Source organism: Sminthopsis crassicaudata, chromosome 2, assembly GCF_048593235.1.
Source record: "Sminthopsis crassicaudata isolate SCR6 chromosome 2, ASM4859323v1, whole genome shotgun sequence".
NCBI lineage: Eukaryota > Metazoa > Chordata > Mammalia > Dasyuromorphia > Dasyuridae > Sminthopsis > Sminthopsis crassicaudata.
The window spans coordinates 448,137,089-448,155,569 of NC_133618.1; the positions used below are offsets into that span (position 1 = coordinate 448,137,089).

An 18,481-nucleotide genomic window follows, 5' to 3' on the forward strand; every position below is an offset into this window, starting at 1 on the left:
CAGCTAGGCTGGTCCTGAAGAAGGCTCCCATAGTCTGACTCTAGACCGTTAGCTCATAATTTTCCAACTAGAAAAAGCCTGAGGTTTAGGCTCCACTGGCTTAGCCTCTATGGACCCAGGACCACCTGAGGCATCAGAATAAAACCCCATTATCACACGGCATGTTGGTGACTTACACTATAAATTGAGTCACATCCCCTGTGATACCTCCATAAGTGAAAGCCAATAATTCCATTAGCCAATGATGTCTTTGTAAGTCCTGGTCAAGGAAAAAGCATGACCTTTGGTACATGTGTGCTAACAGGTTTGGGCCCAGATCCAAGGCTGTCTAGAATGATGGCGGGGCAAGGAAAGCATTAAATATTTAGAGATGCTCAGGGTAAGGGGTGGAGGAAATACTGAGTTCGGAAGGGAGAGCAGAGTAAGAATAGAGTCTTACCTTTAAAGTGTTTCTGTTAGCTTCAGGAAGAATTAAGATGAGCAGATTCAGAGCCTGTAGCCGTTGCTTCAGGTCTGGGATATCTGTTTGGGGGGAAAGCAGTAGAGATCTCTGTGGTGCAACTGGGGAGGTTCAAGCCCATAGCAGGTAGGTGATTTATGAAAGGGAGAAGACAGGGCACTAGACTCGGAATGAGAAAAAATCATTTTCAAATCTCATCTCAGACCCTTAGTATGTGACACTGAACAAGTCACTTAATCTATGTATGTCTCAGTTTCCTCAACTATAGAATGAAGGGATTGGATTCTATGGTCTCTAATCTCTTTTCCAGCTTTGAACCTATTGGTTCTTTAAAAGTTCCTAAAGGAAATGAGTCATTTTAATTTGTCGAGGCATGCTTTAGCACATAGAATGCATTTCATAAATGCTTACAGGGGCAGATAGTGCAGTGGATAGAGCACCAGCCCTGAAGTCAGGAGTTCAAATCCAGCCTCAGACATTTAATACTTCCAAGCTGTGACACCCTGGGCAAGTTACTTAATCCCAATTATCTCCACAAAAGTAATTAAACAAATAAATAAAAAAGAAATGCTTACAGAATCCAGTTAGATTGAATGAACAAGTCCCCAATCACATTATATAGAAAGGCATCAGAAATCTAATCTTTTTTATCTTTTTGTTTTTTTCCTTAGTACCTTATTCTGAAGGTCTCTTACCCTATTTTGAGTTTTGTTAGGAGGAAGGTAGGTAGACAGAGAGTTCCGGAGTTGGAGTCTGGAAGACTTGAATTAAAATGTCTTCAGATACTTACTAGCTCTATGACTCCGGGCAAAACAGTTAACCTCCTTTTGCCTCAGTTTCCTCATTTGTAAAACAGGAATAATAATAGTAGCCAGCTCCCAGGGTTGTTGAGATGATCAAATGAGATAATGTTTGTAAAATACTTGGTATAGTGCCTGGCACATAATAGATACTTAATGAATTATCATCATTGTTGTTGTTGCTAATTTTAGGGTGTCTTTTCCTCTAGAGCTATCAACACATTTTTTTAGTAACAATCTCAACTCCAGGAAGAGCCAGTGAGTATAAGGAAATGTACTTCTTCCTACTCTCTGTTTCTTAGAATTCTTAATTTCCTTCAAAGTTTAGCTCAAATGCTACAAAAGTGCTTTTTAAAAATTCTCACAGCTACTCTCTTCCACCCCCAAAAATTATTTAGTGTTTATTTTACATATATTTTGTTTTCTTTCTTTCTTTTCATTTTTAGAGGATGGGTATTTGAGGTTAAGTGACTTGCCCAGAGGCACACAACTAGTAGTATTAACTATCTGAGGCCTTATTTAAACTCAGGTTCTCCTGAGTTCAGGGCCTATCCTTTATCCCCTGCACTATCTAGTTGCCCCTTATTTAATACTTTGAATAATGCATAATATGATTTAAAATTTCTATTTTATTTGATTTTGAATTCCAAATTTTCTCCTTTCTGTTCTCCTCTCCCATCATTGAGAAGGCAAGAAAAACAAAACAAATTATAAATATTTTAATCAGTAATGAATAATACACTAAGAGGCAAAGGGGTATAGTAGCTACAATAATGTCTCCAAAATTAGAAGAAAGTCTTTCTAACACAGACTATGATGCAATTATTTACCTCTTAGGACTCTAGGAAACTTCCTAGGTCTGTAAGTATTTTTCTTTAAGTTTTAAATTTTTTACTTTCAGATTTAAATTCTCTCTCTCCTCCATCCTTCATCCCACTGAGTGGGAAGAACAAAAAAAAAGATACCCCTTTTATATATGAAGTAAGACTATAAAGTCTTAGAGAAGGTGCTAATAGGGAAGGATTTCCTCATCTGAGAGTTTTCAAGATTAATAAAATCACACATCCAGACCCCAACCCTTTCTATATTTTATATATATTTATATATGTTAGAAGACAAGCTCCTTGAGAGCAGTAATTTTATTTTTGTCCTTGTGTCTGCAATGTCTAGTGTAGTGGTATAATAGGTGTTTTTTTTTTAAATGTCCGTTGAGTGATTAATTAACAGAAGCATGGCTCTTATCAACAAAGCTTGACAAGTTACTTCCCAGGGAAGTAAAAGAAATTTCTACTTGCAAAGAGAGTACTGACCCCCAAAGGAAACTTCCCAGTCTTTTATAGTGTCTTCTAAGCAAAAAGAAACACACATACATAATCTCAGTACCCTTTAGAGAGCATCTGGCACTCAGCTCACATACCCCAACAAGCATCCTCCCTGAGAGCTGGGATAGACTTCCACACAAAGAACTCTGCTTCTTGTTGCCTCTCCCCAAAGAAGCCTTAGCAAGCTCCTGCCAGTTGGTTCTTCTTTTACACATTTAAAGTCTCACAGAATTGAGAATGAGCATCACCAAGGTGGGCGGGGGGAGAGGGGAGGGAAGGAGGGGGTGTACTAGCAGTCTGCAACTTCGCGTGGACAAAATTTCCTCTCTCACATCACTAACAAATGGCGGTCCTGTATCAGGAGACCTCTGGTAATGGCAGACTCCGCTGGAGGCAGCCATTCCGCTTTTGGAAAGGAGTCTATTTACAAAACAGGAGGCTGTCCTGAGCCTTCGCCATTCCCCTCTTCACCCCGACCCCAGTGGGTGAGACGACTCACTCTGTACCACGGTGAAGGCAGGCAGGTACTCAGCTGTGAGCAGTGGAGTAGGGAGCTCTCGGATGAACCTCTTCAGCAAGCCCGATGCGTCATTTTGATGGACCTCATCCCAGTTGAAGAGACCTGCATAGAAGTCTCTCTCCAGCTTCTGCTGCAAAATCTGAAAACAAGAACATGGGTAAGACACCAATGTCTCTCATATCCTTTTTCTTTTGTCTAAATATGTAATCATCCCTCTAATTCTGTCCCTCAATCATCATGTAACATCCATCTAATTGATCTTTCCCCTTTTGGTCTTTTTCTTCTCCTATCCAACCTTCAAAAAGCAGCCAAAATAATCTAAGGCAAAGGTCACATCCATTCTCTAAGCCTTTCAAGGACTTCCTCAAGTTTCTTGGATAAAATACAAACTCCTCGGGTTGGCCCTTAAGGAATTTCTAAATCTGGCTCCAAATCACCTTCCCAACCTTATTTTAATTTTACACTCCTTCCTAACCTCCATGTTAGACTGGAGTATAAACTATTCCCAAATGCAACACTCCACTTGCACATCCCCAGTGCCTGGAATCCACTATCTCTTCAACTCTGCCTCTGGGAATCTTTGCCTTCCTTTCTTCAACTACCTCCTCTGTGAAACTTGCCCTGTGCTCCCCAAGTATAAGTACTTTTTCCCTACTTACAATGTTATATTTACTTTATTTGTGTGCAGGTTTTGTTTTCTAACAATCCCCTCCTTTTCCTACCCCCTGAATAGAATATAGACTCTAACATTTCCCATAAGGCTCTAGGCTTCAAGGATTAGCTTGATTAGAGTTCCAGGCCTGACATCCTGTGATATATGGGTCTAAGAACCCACAGATGAATTTCAGTGAAGTTGTGATGGTACAAACCAGGAGTCCCAACATGTTTCCGAGTCGCAGAGAAAAGGAATCAGTCCCTGAGCCACTGAAGGTGGGGAATCAAATTAGAACATGATGTCATGAGACTTGGTCTGCTCAGTGGGGATGATTCCAATATAAGTTAACATTCTGTTAACAGAAAAACAGCCTAACTCCCTCTGAAATAAGTACAAGGAGTCTCATTGCTATATAGTATTCCAACCAGCTACAAAGACCAAGATGAAAAGAGATGAAGGAGTATACCTTCTTTACTCCATTTGACCATGAGAGAAACAATTCCTTCACCCTGGTTTACAAGGTTTTCAAGGGATAATGGATCCCAGTTCTCTTCCCCACCATCCCCAGCGCCCCCATCACTTTTGAGTAACTGGGCATTTTGGATTACAACCCTCCAGAAATATGTTTCTCTGTTCCTTTGCTAATTACTTTCATCCTAATGAAATATTTTATTTTAAAATATTCTTAATTTTGATTTGCTAGGAAGATGTTGTAACTGAATTTAGATGACCTGGGGTAGGGACTCAAGCTAATTACGGTACAATTATTATCCAAATTACCCAGTAGGTCCTGCAATCCATGAGAATTCCAGGAAAAGAAGTGATAGTCCTAGAGAGCAGTTACTATATTCAGAAAAACTAAAAAAGGGGTAATGACTCTTTGAGAATAGGGGTTGTAGAAAGATTATATGATGATCAATTCTAACGGACATAGCTCTTTTCAACAACAAGGTGATTCAGCACAGTTCCAATGATCTAGTGATGAAGAAGAGAGCCATCTGTACTGTGGGGACTGAATATGAATCACAACTTTTTTTGTTGTTTGCTTGAATTTTATTTTCTTTCTCTTTCTTTTTCTTTTTGATCTTGTGCAGGATGATAATTGTAGAAATATGTATAGAAATGTGTATAAACATATGTTTAACATATGGATTACTCACTGCCAAGAGAAATATCCCTTCTCCTTTTCCCCCAAACTCCGGGCCATCTACAGTGCAAGGGTGAAGAATATATGGCTGCTTACAGTTTGGATGAAAATATAATCTTTGTGGTGTGATAGAGAACCACTTAGCCTTATCATGTCCCTTGCCTCCAGGTCCTCCAGAACTCTGACCATTGTAATCGTATCAAATGAAGTTTTCCAGGGTCTTGCCCTATGTCCTTTCACATGCTATTGGGATTTTCAGTCCCGTCCTCACACTGGGCCCATAGAATTCTCTTTTTGTTGTTTCCCCTAATAGAATGTGAGCTCTTGGAGAGCAAGGGCTATCTTCAGTGCTTAGCAGAGTACTTGGCATATGGGAAGTGTTTAATAAATGATTGTTCTTTCATCCTTTCAACTCTAAGAATCAGTATTTTTGATGGCCAGAAAAATAAGGTGCATCTTAAGATGAATTTAAGAAAACTAGATAAAAATTATTCCAAACATGAGAACCAGGAAGATGAAATATGGGTAGAAAGAGAAAGGTGGAGGACAAGATAGTCAAGACAAGTGTTTAAAAAGTCAAATGAAATTAAACAGAACCACCTCAAATGAATGTCAGTATTCATGTACTGAATTTGCATTTCACTCACTCAACAAACATTCATGCTTAATTATCCACACCAATTCACAAAATGCACAGGCCAATAAGAGAACATTTCTACTAGCCATATGTTACATGTTAATAAGAAAAATGCCAGGAACAGAGACCACCATGTGCACAGATGAATATAAAAAACTAGTTTAAAAAATATTACTAATAAAAGCAAACAAAAAAACCCCCAATTACCTTAATCCTGGTCTGGGAGCCAGATACTCTCAGAATCCCTTCAGTGTCTAATCCTCTCTTCTCCAAACAGGACAGCAGCTAGGAGAGAAGTGGAACCAATGAGTGAAACATCAGGTGACAGAAGCTTTGAAAGCCCACCTAGGAAGATTCCAATTTGGAAGCTAGTTTTTATGTATAATCCAGAATCTGAAAGGTTTGGAACCTCTCAGTGTATGCAAACAGATGGCCAGAAGCTAACTTGGAGCTACACACATGTGACATCTGAAGGCAACTTACAGCTTGTAGAATCAATGGGACTTGTGTGTTGGGGACAACTTTCTGATCAGTCTCCAGCAAAGTACTAAGAGGGACTCCAAAGAGCTGGTTCTCTGTAAAAAGAAGTGACCAAAAAATATTTCATGTCTTTTTAGTTAATACTGAATTTCCTTTCTTAGTTTCTCCAGGAGCAACACGCATTAGACCATCCATTCCAACAGAATTAAAGGACAAATTTTAAAGACAATGACTAAACTCAACAAAAATTTTCCTCCATGTCTCCCTGAGACATAGATCCTAAGCTTAGTTCTCAGGATGACTATAATGGAACAGAATTCCTACTGAGCTGAAAAGGCTTTGAGAACTGGACCAGGAACAGACCGAGTATCCACCCTACAAGGGACATGGAGATTTAGAGATGGAAGTGAATTTAAGAGCTCCCAAACTCCCAACCTCTTTGTTTTTCTGATAAGGAAACAGGTCTGGAAGAAAGTGACTTGCTTAAGGTTATACAAGTTAAGTAAATATCTTTCTTTCTTTCTTTTTTCCCCCCTGAGGCTGGGGTTAAGTGACTTGCCCAGGGTCACACAGCTAGGAAGTGTTGTGTCTGAGATCAAATTTGAACTCTGGTCCTCCTGAATTCAAGGCTGGTGCTCTGTCCACTGCGCCACCTAGCTGCCCCATTAAGTAAATATCTCAGGTGGAATAAGAACTCAGGAAAATGGAAGGCAACAGGTGAGTTGTCTATCTAGTCCTGATTCTAAGTCCAATACCCTGTCTGTTATAACACACTGCATTGGATCTACTGAATTAAAATATACTAATCCCCAAAAGTTGGCCAGTGGGTCCTGATTTCTTTGTTCAAGACAACTTATTAAATCATCTTCCAAGATATGGAGAGGTTGCAATCTGTGTAAGTAGGAGCACTCACTAATGGGACCACAGGTTCTTGAAATAACAAAAACTGAGTCTTAGCCTTCTCTGTGTCTATCAAGCAAGCAAATAAGCACAAAACAAGGATGGCGGGAGATGAAGCTCTATGGATGCAAGAAAAACATGTATATGCCACAGAACAGAGACACATACACATACACATACACACACACACACACACACACACACACACACACACACCTGTAAATGGAGGTAGGGGGAGACTTGGCATTGGGGAAAGCTGGGCTCTGTTACTGACCATGAGGCACTAGAAGCAGATGCTGGAATCAGGCTCTAGCTGGGTCTGGAGCAAGAAATGTCTGACTGAGTTCAAGCCTAACCTCAGATAAACTAGCTGTGTGCTCCTGAGCAAATCACTTGACTGTCTGCCTCAGTTTTCTCATTTGTAAAATCATAGTAGTATTTACCATCCAGGGTTGTTGCAAGAATCAAATGAGAGAATATTTATAAAGTGCCCATATGCTTGGAACATAGAAGGTGCTTAATAAATATTTGTCTAGACACAGTGGATAGAGTTCTGGACCTGAAGTCAAGAGGATCTGAGTTCAAATCCAACCTCAGACACTTAATATTTACTAGCTGTGTGACTCTGGGCAAGCCACTTTACCCCAACTGTCTCACAAAACAAAATAAATATTTGTCTCCTTCCTTTGATGAACAAACTTATCCAAGAATCTGGGACTCTTTGTTCTCAACAACAAGGGGTCAGTATTGTTACAAAGAAATGTCTCTTTCAAGCCTCATGTTAGGATTCCCCTGTTTCCACATTACCTAGCACCTCTGCAGAGATTTAAGATTTCCCATGCCCTCTACTCCTAAATAAAAAGATTTAAAAGAATATGAATTTGTTGCCAATTAAATCTTATTTCAATTAAAGAAATTTAGTCTAATCTAGTCTTGGCATATGGAAAGTGTTTATAAATTATTTTTCTTTCATCCTTTCAACACTAAGAATCAGTATTTTTGGTGGCCAGAATAAGGTGAGTCTTAAGGTGAATTTAAGAAAACTAGATAAAAATTATTCTAAACATGAGAACCAGGAAGAGGAAATGTGGGCAGAAAAAGAAAGGTGGAGGACAAGATAGACTAGATAGACAACTCACCTGTTGCCTTCCATTTTCCTGCCTTGCTCCTCCTCAAGTCCAGTCCCAAAATGTCACAGAGGGCTGTCAATTCAATCAGGGCCAAAGTAGGAATCTTCTTCATATCTTGTTGGGATAAGTCTCCTATTCTTGTCACTCCAAGTCTTCCCTTTGGAATTCTAAATTTCTAGAGAAACAAAAAAAAAATTCCCAATGTTCAAAACCTTTTGTAGGGACTAACATATCTGGAATTACAGATAATCCCTGGAAATTTAGTTATTTGCAAGTAACACATGAATGTCCCTTGGAAAAATCATAATGTCCAGATTCTAGTCCTGGATCTGATATTAACATCATGTGTAGCCTTAGACCAACAATGCCTTCTTCTCTGAGCCTCAGTTAAGTCATTTGTATAATGAGACAGTTGGTCTAGAATATAGAAGGAATCTTAGAAATGATCTAGTTCTTACATCATCTCTAAGGTTTCTTTTGACTCTGATAGTCTATGCATCTATAATGAAAAGAAGTTCACCTTTGAAACACTCTGACTACAAAAGAACATCTGCTCTCTTACTCTCACACTTGGTGAACCTAGTCTTTTCTCTCTTGAAAAACTCTAGTCCTTCTAGGCATCCCTAGTTTTTAAGTATATTAGCCCACTTCTAGTTCATCTACTACCCTAAATAGCTTATAATCTATGGCCAAATACTTCAATAATTCTCCTGCTGAAGTCCTAGACTCTTTTACCATTCCTGTGCCCACTGCCAAACCATCCTTACTAATATTCCATCTAGGATCCCAAATGGGTGATCTTTGACAGAGAAAAGTCACAAAACTCACTGAAAGTCACAAAATTGATTGAAGGCCTCACTGAAATTAAGTGACAGAAATGTATAGTAGTGCCAAAGTTCCTTCAGTTTTTGTTTTTCTATCCATCTCGTTGACATATCAGGATATTCATAAGCAAGCATTTAGTTCAACACATAAATGAAAGGAATTCCCACTACAACAAACCTACCAAATTGGTCATGCAGAAAAACCTCCAAAGAGGGAAAACTCACAATTTCTCAGAGCAGGTATTTAACAAAGCTACAATTTATTTCTAGGAAATTATTCCTAATATCAAACCTAAATTTGTCACTTAGTAATTTCCATCCATTGCTCTTCTTCCTCCGAATTTAAAATTTCAACTGAATTTATTTTCCATTCCAATTTCCCTCCCCAACCCACTGAGAAGACAAAAAATAAATTATGAATATGTATAGTCAAGAAAAAACAAATTCCCATGTTAGTCATTATCAAAAAAAAAAAAAAAAGAGCAGGAAGAAAAGAGAGAAAAGGATGAGAAATATTCTTTAATCGGTACACCTTTTAGTGTATGACCCCAAATCACCAATAAACCTTGTTTTACAATGCTGTGCATATGCCTTATCTCATATATGAAACTGGGAGTTTCTTAAAGTCAGGGACAATACATTATCATCTATATATCCTTCAGAGGGCCTTACTCATTGTAGATATCCAGGAAAAGTTTATGAAATCGAATCTAAGAGCATACCCTCAATGGTGCCTCAAGAATCCAAATGCCCCCAAAAGTTAATGCAAACAATCATCCAAGTGTGTTCTCAATCCCTTACCGGCAGTGAGCCCTTGCCCTTTATCCACTTGCTTTCTGGGGGTAGTGTTCTTTTTTGCAGGAGAGCTGCTTGCTCCGAATATGCAGAATCAGTGCTGAATATTTCCTCCTTCCCAGAACTGGGAACTGGGCAAGGATATTCCACACATCCTGGATAATCTGCCACTACCAAAAGGGGGAGAAACAGAGTTCTTCAATAGAATCCACAGGACAGATGTCCTGCAGATTATTAGTGACTGCAGTTCTGAGGGAGAAAGCTACTCAGGAATTTATCTACTACAGATATATTTCTCCCTCCCTGGACCTCAGACCCATAAGCCAAACTTTTAATTCTCACATTCAAAGGAATTTTGGCTACAGAGTAACTAACTATGGGGATTCCATCCAAGTTTTTTCCACTTCTGTTTTCTTATCCTTCCAACCTGTCCTTCATACCCAGAATATTTTTCATTATGCATAGATCTAGTGATATCAGTGATCTGCTAAAGAATTTTCAATGTTTTCCTATTGCCTCTAGAGTAAAGTTCATTCTTCTTTGACTAACATTTAAATTTTCTTCAATTTGGTGCCATCTCCCTTTCCTGCCTTACCTTACATATAGTCTATAAACCTGGTTATCTCTAAAGTTGCAGAATAATCACTACACTCTCCCTCTTTCTTGTCTTCGTTCAGTCTATTCCCAATCTTTTGTGTGACCTTCTATCCCTCTACCCATTCTCAATCTCTTTGCTTGCTGAATTCCTTCCAATTCTTTTCTAATTCAAATTCCACCTCTTTGACTAAGTCCTCCAAGGTACCACTGGTTGTTTGGCCTTTCCCCCTTGGATCGTCTAAAGCATTCAACATGTAATATTGCATGTTATGAGTAGCTGTGTTATAGCATATTCCTAGACTAAATTCATGAAGAACCAAGATTTTTTGTATTTGATTTAATTAATTTAAACTTTGTCTCTTTCTGAGCACCTAATCCAGGGCTCTGATCATAGCACACACTTAATAAACTTTGTTGAATTGTATCTAGAAGTCTTATAATCATAACGTGCCTTTTCCCCTCTATGATGTAAAGTTCCAGATACCAGAGTCCACTAGGACTCCCAGCACCTACGACGCATTTTTCAAGTTCTCTGATACATAAAAAAAAAACACACTTTTTTTGGGTCATGTTAATGCCAGGACACACAATTCTATGCAGATGAAAGATTCACCACCATTAGGCTCCATCCCCGGATTTGCCAAGAAATTTGATCCCCACCCCACTGATCCTGCTTAAGTTCATTTCTACATTGGTACAAGAGCCCAGAAGTCTACTAGTCGAGTTTTCAAACTCAGTAACAGTATCACAAAAGACATTAAGAAGCTGGGAGCCAAGTAGAAGGAATGAGCAGGATATAGGAAGGAGGAGGAAGGAAGGGTTTCTTTTTAAAATTTTAAAAAGTGAGGACTCTGGTAGCAAAAAACTATTTTGACTGATAAACCTCTTCCAGAGACTGATGTTGGTCCAAAGACCGATAGTTACAAAATACTTAATTTCTTTGAAGAGGAACTTGGATATATTTTGAGAATCCCAAAAAACAAAAGGACTTCTTACCTGGTGGGGATTGTGCAGGTCTAGAGTTGAGCTGGGTCCATTTCTCTTCAGCATCCGCTCTCTCTGCTAACACCTGCTGAATAAAAATGTTGCAAATTATATCAATCAATAAGTATTCACTCAGTACTTACTGTGTGCCAGGGATACAAAGACAAAAATAAAAGTCTCTTTCTTTAAGAAGCTTAATAGCTATAGGAGAAAACAACATGTATAATAAAAAGTGTTCACAAAATGGATTATCTACCACAGATACAAAGTAAATGCAAGGTAATTTTGAGGGGAGGAATAATAATAGCCAGGGGGAATCAGGCTAGGCATCATATAGGAAAAAGCATGAAGTAATTTTTAAAGGAAGCTGTAGATTCTAAAAGATAGAAGAGGAAATGAGTGAGTAAATTCCAAGCAGGGGACATTGGGGAAAGGAAAAAGACAGTCTATGTAGAGGGAGAGGGATGAGTGATGCAATGTAAACCTTAAATGATAGCTGCTTATATATCAAAGTGCCTTCTGTGTCCTCTTATTTAATTTTCACTATAACTCTAGGAAGGAGGTGCTATTATTGTCCTCATTTTGCAAGGAAGAAAAACGAGACCAAGAAGGTCAATTTGTCTGGATTGTAAGATATATGAAAAAAAGTATAGTTAATCCCTTCCACATCTCAAGGGTTAGGGGTATAACATTCCCCCAATTTGGAAAATCCACAGAAAATGTTTTGGTTCTTCCTTCATATTATAGAAGATGTTTGAATTTTTATGGTATTAAAAGATAAAATGTTAATATAACACAATACTACATATGTATGTATATGTCTATACACACATATTTTTGAGTTTGTTTTCTGTATCCTTTGCAGTTTCCACAAAATTCTAAAAGTCTCCCATTTAATTTCTTATGCCACCCCATGATAAATCAAAAACTTGCTGGGGAAAGTCACGATGTGGAAGGGATAAATGTAATATATAATAAGCCTAAAAGAAAGCCAAATCAGGCTGTAAAGGGCTGCTGTTCATTTTTCTCATCTCCTTTCTCTTTCCCTACCTCCTGATAGGCAAGTATGTTTCAGGTGCCATTGTCTGGGAGACAAAGACCTTTCTCTGGCCCAAGGATGTAGTCTTGGAGTGAGAGGACTTGGTTTTGTAAATCCTGGCTCTGCTATATTCTACTTCTGTGACCATCGATAGGTCACTTTTCCTTCTCTGAGAACCTCAGTTTCCTCATCTACAAATGGGGATAATATCATGCTGCCAATCTCAGGGTCTTTGTACAGAAAACACTTTATAATGCTCTAAGTATTCTATAATGATGGACATGGCTTTTTTCAACAATGAGGTGATTCAGGCCAATTCCAATACTGGATAGAGAGAGCCATCTACACCAGAGAGAGGGCTGTGGAAATTGAATATGGACGGCAACATAGTATTTTCACCTTTTTTATTGTTTGCTTTTCTCTTTTTGATCTGATTTTTCTTGTGCAGCATAATAATTTTAGAATAGAATTTCAGAAGAATTTCACATGTTTAAATTGCTTGCCATCTAGGGAAGGGAAATAAAGAGAAAGGAAGGAGAAAAGTTTGGAATACAAGATTTTGTAAGGATAAATGTTAAAAACTATCTAAAAATAAAAAGCTATTATTTAAAATAAAATATGAGTTACTATTATTTTTATTCTCTAAAGTGGTGATGTGATAGAAGCAGGGACTTCTGAATGATAATTTATTGATTAGATCCAGAAAAGATGCTAGATGCCACACTTAAATTTCTGGACCTCAGTATCCTTTCTCTGTAAAATGAGGGGGTTGATGGAATATTATTGTATTATAAAAAATGATGAACAAGCTGATTTTAGAAAGGCCTGTAAAGATTTGCACGAACTGATGCTGAGAGAAACAAGCAGAATCAGGAATACATTTTACACAATAACAGCAAAAATGTGTAATGATCAACTATGAAAGACTTGGTTCTTCTCAGTGGGTTCAATGACCTCACTGATTTTAGATTTTAGACAGCAAATGCCATCTACATCCAGAAAAAGAACTATGGAGATTGAATGTAATGCTATGTTCACTTCTTTTTTCTAGGTTTTTTCCTCCCATGATTTTCCCCTTTCATACTGATTTTTTTTTCTCCCAACATGTTTCATAAAGCAATGTGTATTAAAAATAAATAAATAAAAATAAATTTTTAAAAATTTAAAAATCCAAAAAGAAAAATGAGGGGGTTAGATTCCATATGCTCTAAAATCAGATCTTTAAATCTATGATCCTAAAATTATTGTGTTAAATAAACTCCTAGATATCGGGAGTAAGGATTTTAACCTTTGTCATAAGAGACTTAGAGCAAGAAAGGACCTCAAAGGTCATTTAGTCCAATCCCCTCATTTTACAGAAGGGGAAACTGAGACCTAGAGAATTAAGTGACTTGTCTAAGGTAGTTTTGACCCCCATTTTTGAAGGTTTTCTTGGCAAAGTTGCCACTTGGCAAAGTGACTTGACATTTCCTTCCCCAGCTCATTTTTACAAATGAGAAAAGTAAGGTAAGCAGAGTTAAGTGATTTACCCAGGACTACACAGATAATAAGTGTTTGAGGCAAGATTTGAACTCAGGAAGATAAGTCTTTCTGATTCCAAGCCAAGTGCCTTTTGCACTATGCTATTTAGCTGCTCATGTCCAAGGTAGTTTAAGGACGAATTTTGTATCAAAATCCTCCGATTTCATATGCAACCACCTTTTCCATGACACCACACAGTAGTCCTAGAAACTAGTGTAATGTACTCGGTAGGTCCTGATACTTCTCTTATGCAGGCAAATGCTTTACTTGTTCAGTTGCAAATCTGACCTTCTTTTGTGTGTATGAGCTTAATGGTCACCAGAGTATCAATGTTTATTTTTGTTTGTGGCAAAAATCATTTGAGAGAAAGTTGCTACAGTCAGCAGGAGCACTGGGAATGAGACAAGAGGGGGAAGGAAAGGACCAAAAACAAAAAAAGATAAGGTTTAACTGACCCCAGAATCAAAAGTCCCAAAGATGTCTCTGACGTCTCTCACTGGTGGCTTGTTTTTCCTACGAATTGAGCGTGTGTATGTGTCTAGTCTCCGTTGCACAGCAGCCGCCTGGGTCTTTGTGAGTGTGGATAAGAGTGCTCTGTTATCAGTGTCTGGCGTAGGGGCTCCAATGAGGTCAGCCAAGCCCGTATCCTGAAGCCACTGGGCTTCTGCCTCACCCTCTGTCAACAAATGCAAAGCATTGCATATAGTGAACACGTTACCGTGATTCCAGAAGCAAGGAGGACAGCAAAGAGGGGCATATTCGCCCAGATAATATCAGACACACAGATGTTTATGGTAACAAGTTCCTTGTCAACCAAGATATTTATTTGGACTTACACTAAATAGCCAAGGATGTCAAAGATGTCAAGTAGATGGGATACTTATGATTTAAGAAGCTACCAGGTTAGATGATCTTTGAAGTCCCACCCAGACATTCATTTTATAATTCTCAGAGATTGATATTCACATTCACAGATATAATCACTAAAGGACAACTACCATGGGTAAAACTTGGTTTGAAATATATGAATTCTAGCTGAATATTTTCATCTAAGGATTAAAAGCAATGAACTTTTAGTATTAACCCTGAATATCTATAGCACAGCAGTTAAATGCCGGAGGTTCTTTCCATGTAGAATGAGGGAACCGGATTAGCATTTCAGAAATATTTAACACTCAGCAAATATTTTACTTGTGAAGTGGGTTCAAAGCATAATTAATGGGAATTATGCTTTCTATCAAGTATGATGTATCACAGCTACCAGAATAATAAAGGACCGTAAGAAGTCACTGGCTCCTGACTAAAGGCTAATGAATGTCTAAACAATCCAGAGTATATGATGCCTTTTCTTTTCCTTCAAGGTCAGAGCTGTCACAACCACCCTTATTAAGGTCACTCCAAGGATTTTATCCTCAGGCTGACCAATAAGTTTTCCTTTATGTCTTGAGCACCATCTCTCCTTACATTGTAGCTTAAACCTGTTTATGTTTCATTCAATATTTTCTAAAAGCAGAAGTGTCATATCAAACAAACTACCAAGAGATTATTCATAAAAGTAGGCAAAATAATAACAAAATTAATAGAGGTAACTCAGAAAATGTCAACTTAATAGAACAAGCAACCCAGTCTTCAAGTTATATTATAAAGCACTAAAATTATTTCATACTAATTAAAAAACCAAAGAGTAGTCCAGTGCAACTGAGTAGCTTAACAAGTCTGAGAATCAAACAATCATGGGGATTCAGTGTTTGATAGATCCAAAAACAAATTGCTGTAGGAAGAAGTCCTTATTTTTAAAGTTCTGGGGAAAATGGAAAGCAGGTAGGCACAAAATATGTTTAAATCAGCATCTTCTCCAGTTGGAACTTATTGTGATAACTGGCATAAGTGATCTAACTACTAATGTCATGTTATGAGAAGAATCACAATCAGAAATGGATAGAGATTATAAAAAAGAAAATACAATTTGTATAAATAAAATCAATGAAGCTAAATCAAGAAAAATGATAAAAGTTTTACCTATAAATTATATAGGAAATTGACATAAATTAATAAAGCTTAAAATTGTACTTTAAAAACAAAAGTTTAGCAATCAAAGAATATGAAGTTGTGCAAAGGCAAAATATATTCTTATCAATAAAGAAAAAATGCTCCAAATCAAATACCCTCATCAAACTAGCAAAAATGACAAAAGATGCAAATTCTCAGAGATTTGAACTAAATGTTGGATAAGCTTTGTTAACACAAGCAAACTAATACAATTTGGAACTATGCAAGCAGTTATTAAGTTGTTTATATCTGGTGATTCACAGGAATTATTACTAGATATTTCACCTCAAGAAGGTCTATAAAAGGGGAAAAAAGTTCTATATATGTGTGCACACATATATACATGTGTATATAGGTGTGTGTGTGTGTGTGTGTATATGAGATGATATGAATATCATGCTTTTGTATAGCACCAAAAGCAGATAACTATTCATTGGATACAGGCTAAACAAATCATCCTAAATGAATGTAAAAGAGTATTACTTTGTTCTGAGGAGCAGCAATTATGTGGAATTCAAAGAAACATGAGAAGGCTTGTATGAACTGATGCAATACAAAGAACTAGAAGACTAATAATTAAAATAATACAATATATGACAACACATAAAAATCACTCTAAATAAATAAAGGCAAAAATCTACACTGGTTCCAGATGACAGAAACTGTAACATACCCCCTTCATCTAAACAGAAAAGTGGTAAACTATGAGTACAGAATGCTTCATACTCAAACAAATATGATATATTAGAAAGTTTTGCTTACTGTTTTCCATTGCTGTCAATAAGTAAGAGAATTACCAGAGGGAAAGAATTATTAGAAATGATTATATTATTTTAAAATAAAATTGTTAAAATATTTTTAAAAGGAGATTCACTAGAATCTCAAAACATATTATGATAATAAAATATTAAAAATGGTCACATTCTCATAAAAAAATGACAGAATAAACGAACATTCTCTTCAAAGGAGCCAGTGTAGAACCAATCTAAGAAGCACTATCTAGATCCTTGGCATCATGGAACTTTGCTCCAAGGGTAATCCCCTGTCTCTTTGAGAGGGGACAGGGAGATATATGTATATAATAAGTTTGGAGGTCACAGTATCATAACCTATAGAACCAGAAAGGATTTTAGGATCATCTTGTCCAACTGCCACATTGCATATATGAAGGAACTGCAGTTTGGAGGGGGAAGGGATTTGCTAAAGGTCACAAGTAAGTATCAGTTAGGATTTGACTCCAGGTATTTTGGCTCTAAATTCAGTATTCTTTTCATTCTTTCATGTTACCTCCTCTACATATACAACAGATATCTGTAAGGTAAACTGAATTCCCCTGCTCTTGTTTCAGTTTATTTACCTACCTACTTTCTCTACTCCAATATTTCAGGTTCTCATCTGATCCTTCACTTGTCAACCCTTGATCATTTTAAAGAAACAGATACTTTAGAACAACCTTAATGAGTGTGTGTCAAGGGAAAATTGCCAGGCATTCAAAGGCTCCAGGTACCATAAATAGAAACCGAAGCTATTTTATTAAGTTTCCAACCAGAGTCTCTACCAACATTCTCTGATGAGTCAGACGGGCACAGAGGACTCATTTTTAAGATCATCTTAGTCAAGTTAAACTCTGTGAGGTCTTACTAAATTGGAAAGACTGAGTACAGACAGACCTGGCCAAGAAAGAAGTTCATCACCAGAAAGTTGGCCACTAAGGTAAGGAACGTTTCAGTTACAGTAATTCATCAAATCAACAACTAATGTGGTAGGAATTGTATTTCTCAATGGTAGGACATACTCACATTAATTGAATCATGGGTTCTTGAAGTATCTATCCTTAATGATAAATGGTCCCAAAAAAGAGTTTTTATCTGAAGTCATATTTCTTCCCAAAAGAAAGTCAGAATAGAAGAGAAGGAAGGAAAGAAAAAGAAATTAACTGAAAGAAGAAAGAAAGGAAGTAAGGGAAAGAAAGGAAAGAAGGAAAGAGAAAGAGAGAGAGAAAATAAATGAATAAAAGGGAAGAAAGGAAAGAAGACGGAGGGAGAGACTGAAGGAAGGAGAGAAAGGAAAAAAGTTAACAGTAAACAAACATTTATAAGCACTATATGCTGGGAACTGTGCTGAGCCCTGGGAATACAAGTACAATCAGAAAAAAAGAAAAAAAAATCCCATTTTTCAAGGCCAGTTCTAAAAGAGGAAAATAACAAAAAGGTGGGGGAAGGGAAGAAAGAAGAGTGCAATCGGGACAGGTTCTGATTGTAATATCAAGCTAAGGGATCTCCAACTGAGCCTATCAAGTTCCAGAACTCTGGAAATCACTGCTCATGTTCTTTGGACAGCTCATCTTCTTACACAAAATAATCACAAATCCTCAAAATAAAACTGGATTTGGCCTGCATGTTTTGTACACAATTTAATTAGAGATTGTGCAGGCCTGTAATGAAGCTTAACCTAGAAAAATCATCCTTGTTCTCAGAAAATTAGCTTTCCCCAATTGATGTCTGAGACTCCCTTGTAATGACCCACTTTTCTCACAAACAGAACCTAGTAATAAGCTAAAGGGCTGGGTTTGAGTTCAGAGAAAGCACAGTTGTTTCCGGTTGCCATATCCATTTATAAAT

At 37.4% G+C, this 18,481-nt stretch overlaps 1 protein-coding gene across 1 annotated transcript in view; it reads right to left on the bottom strand.

Moving 5' to 3' along the window:
• Window positions 1-18,481, bottom strand: part of ARHGAP40 (Rho GTPase activating protein 40) — a 71,670-nt gene that overhangs the window by 15,678 nt on the left and 37,511 nt on the right. The window contains exons 3-10 of the mRNA XM_074292667.1: window positions 14,267-14,487; window positions 11,264-11,339; window positions 9,677-9,840; window positions 8,061-8,226; window positions 6,025-6,116; window positions 5,749-5,826; window positions 3,082-3,241; window positions 440-522 (exon numbers count right to left, since the gene is read on the bottom strand). Coding sequence (XP_074148768.1) covers window positions 440-522; window positions 3,082-3,241; window positions 5,749-5,826; window positions 6,025-6,116; window positions 8,061-8,226; window positions 9,677-9,840; window positions 11,264-11,339; window positions 14,267-14,487 — 1,040 coding nt within the window. The remainder of the gene's footprint in view (window positions 1-439; window positions 523-3,081; window positions 3,242-5,748; window positions 5,827-6,024; window positions 6,117-8,060; window positions 8,227-9,676; window positions 9,841-11,263; window positions 11,340-14,266; window positions 14,488-18,481) is intronic.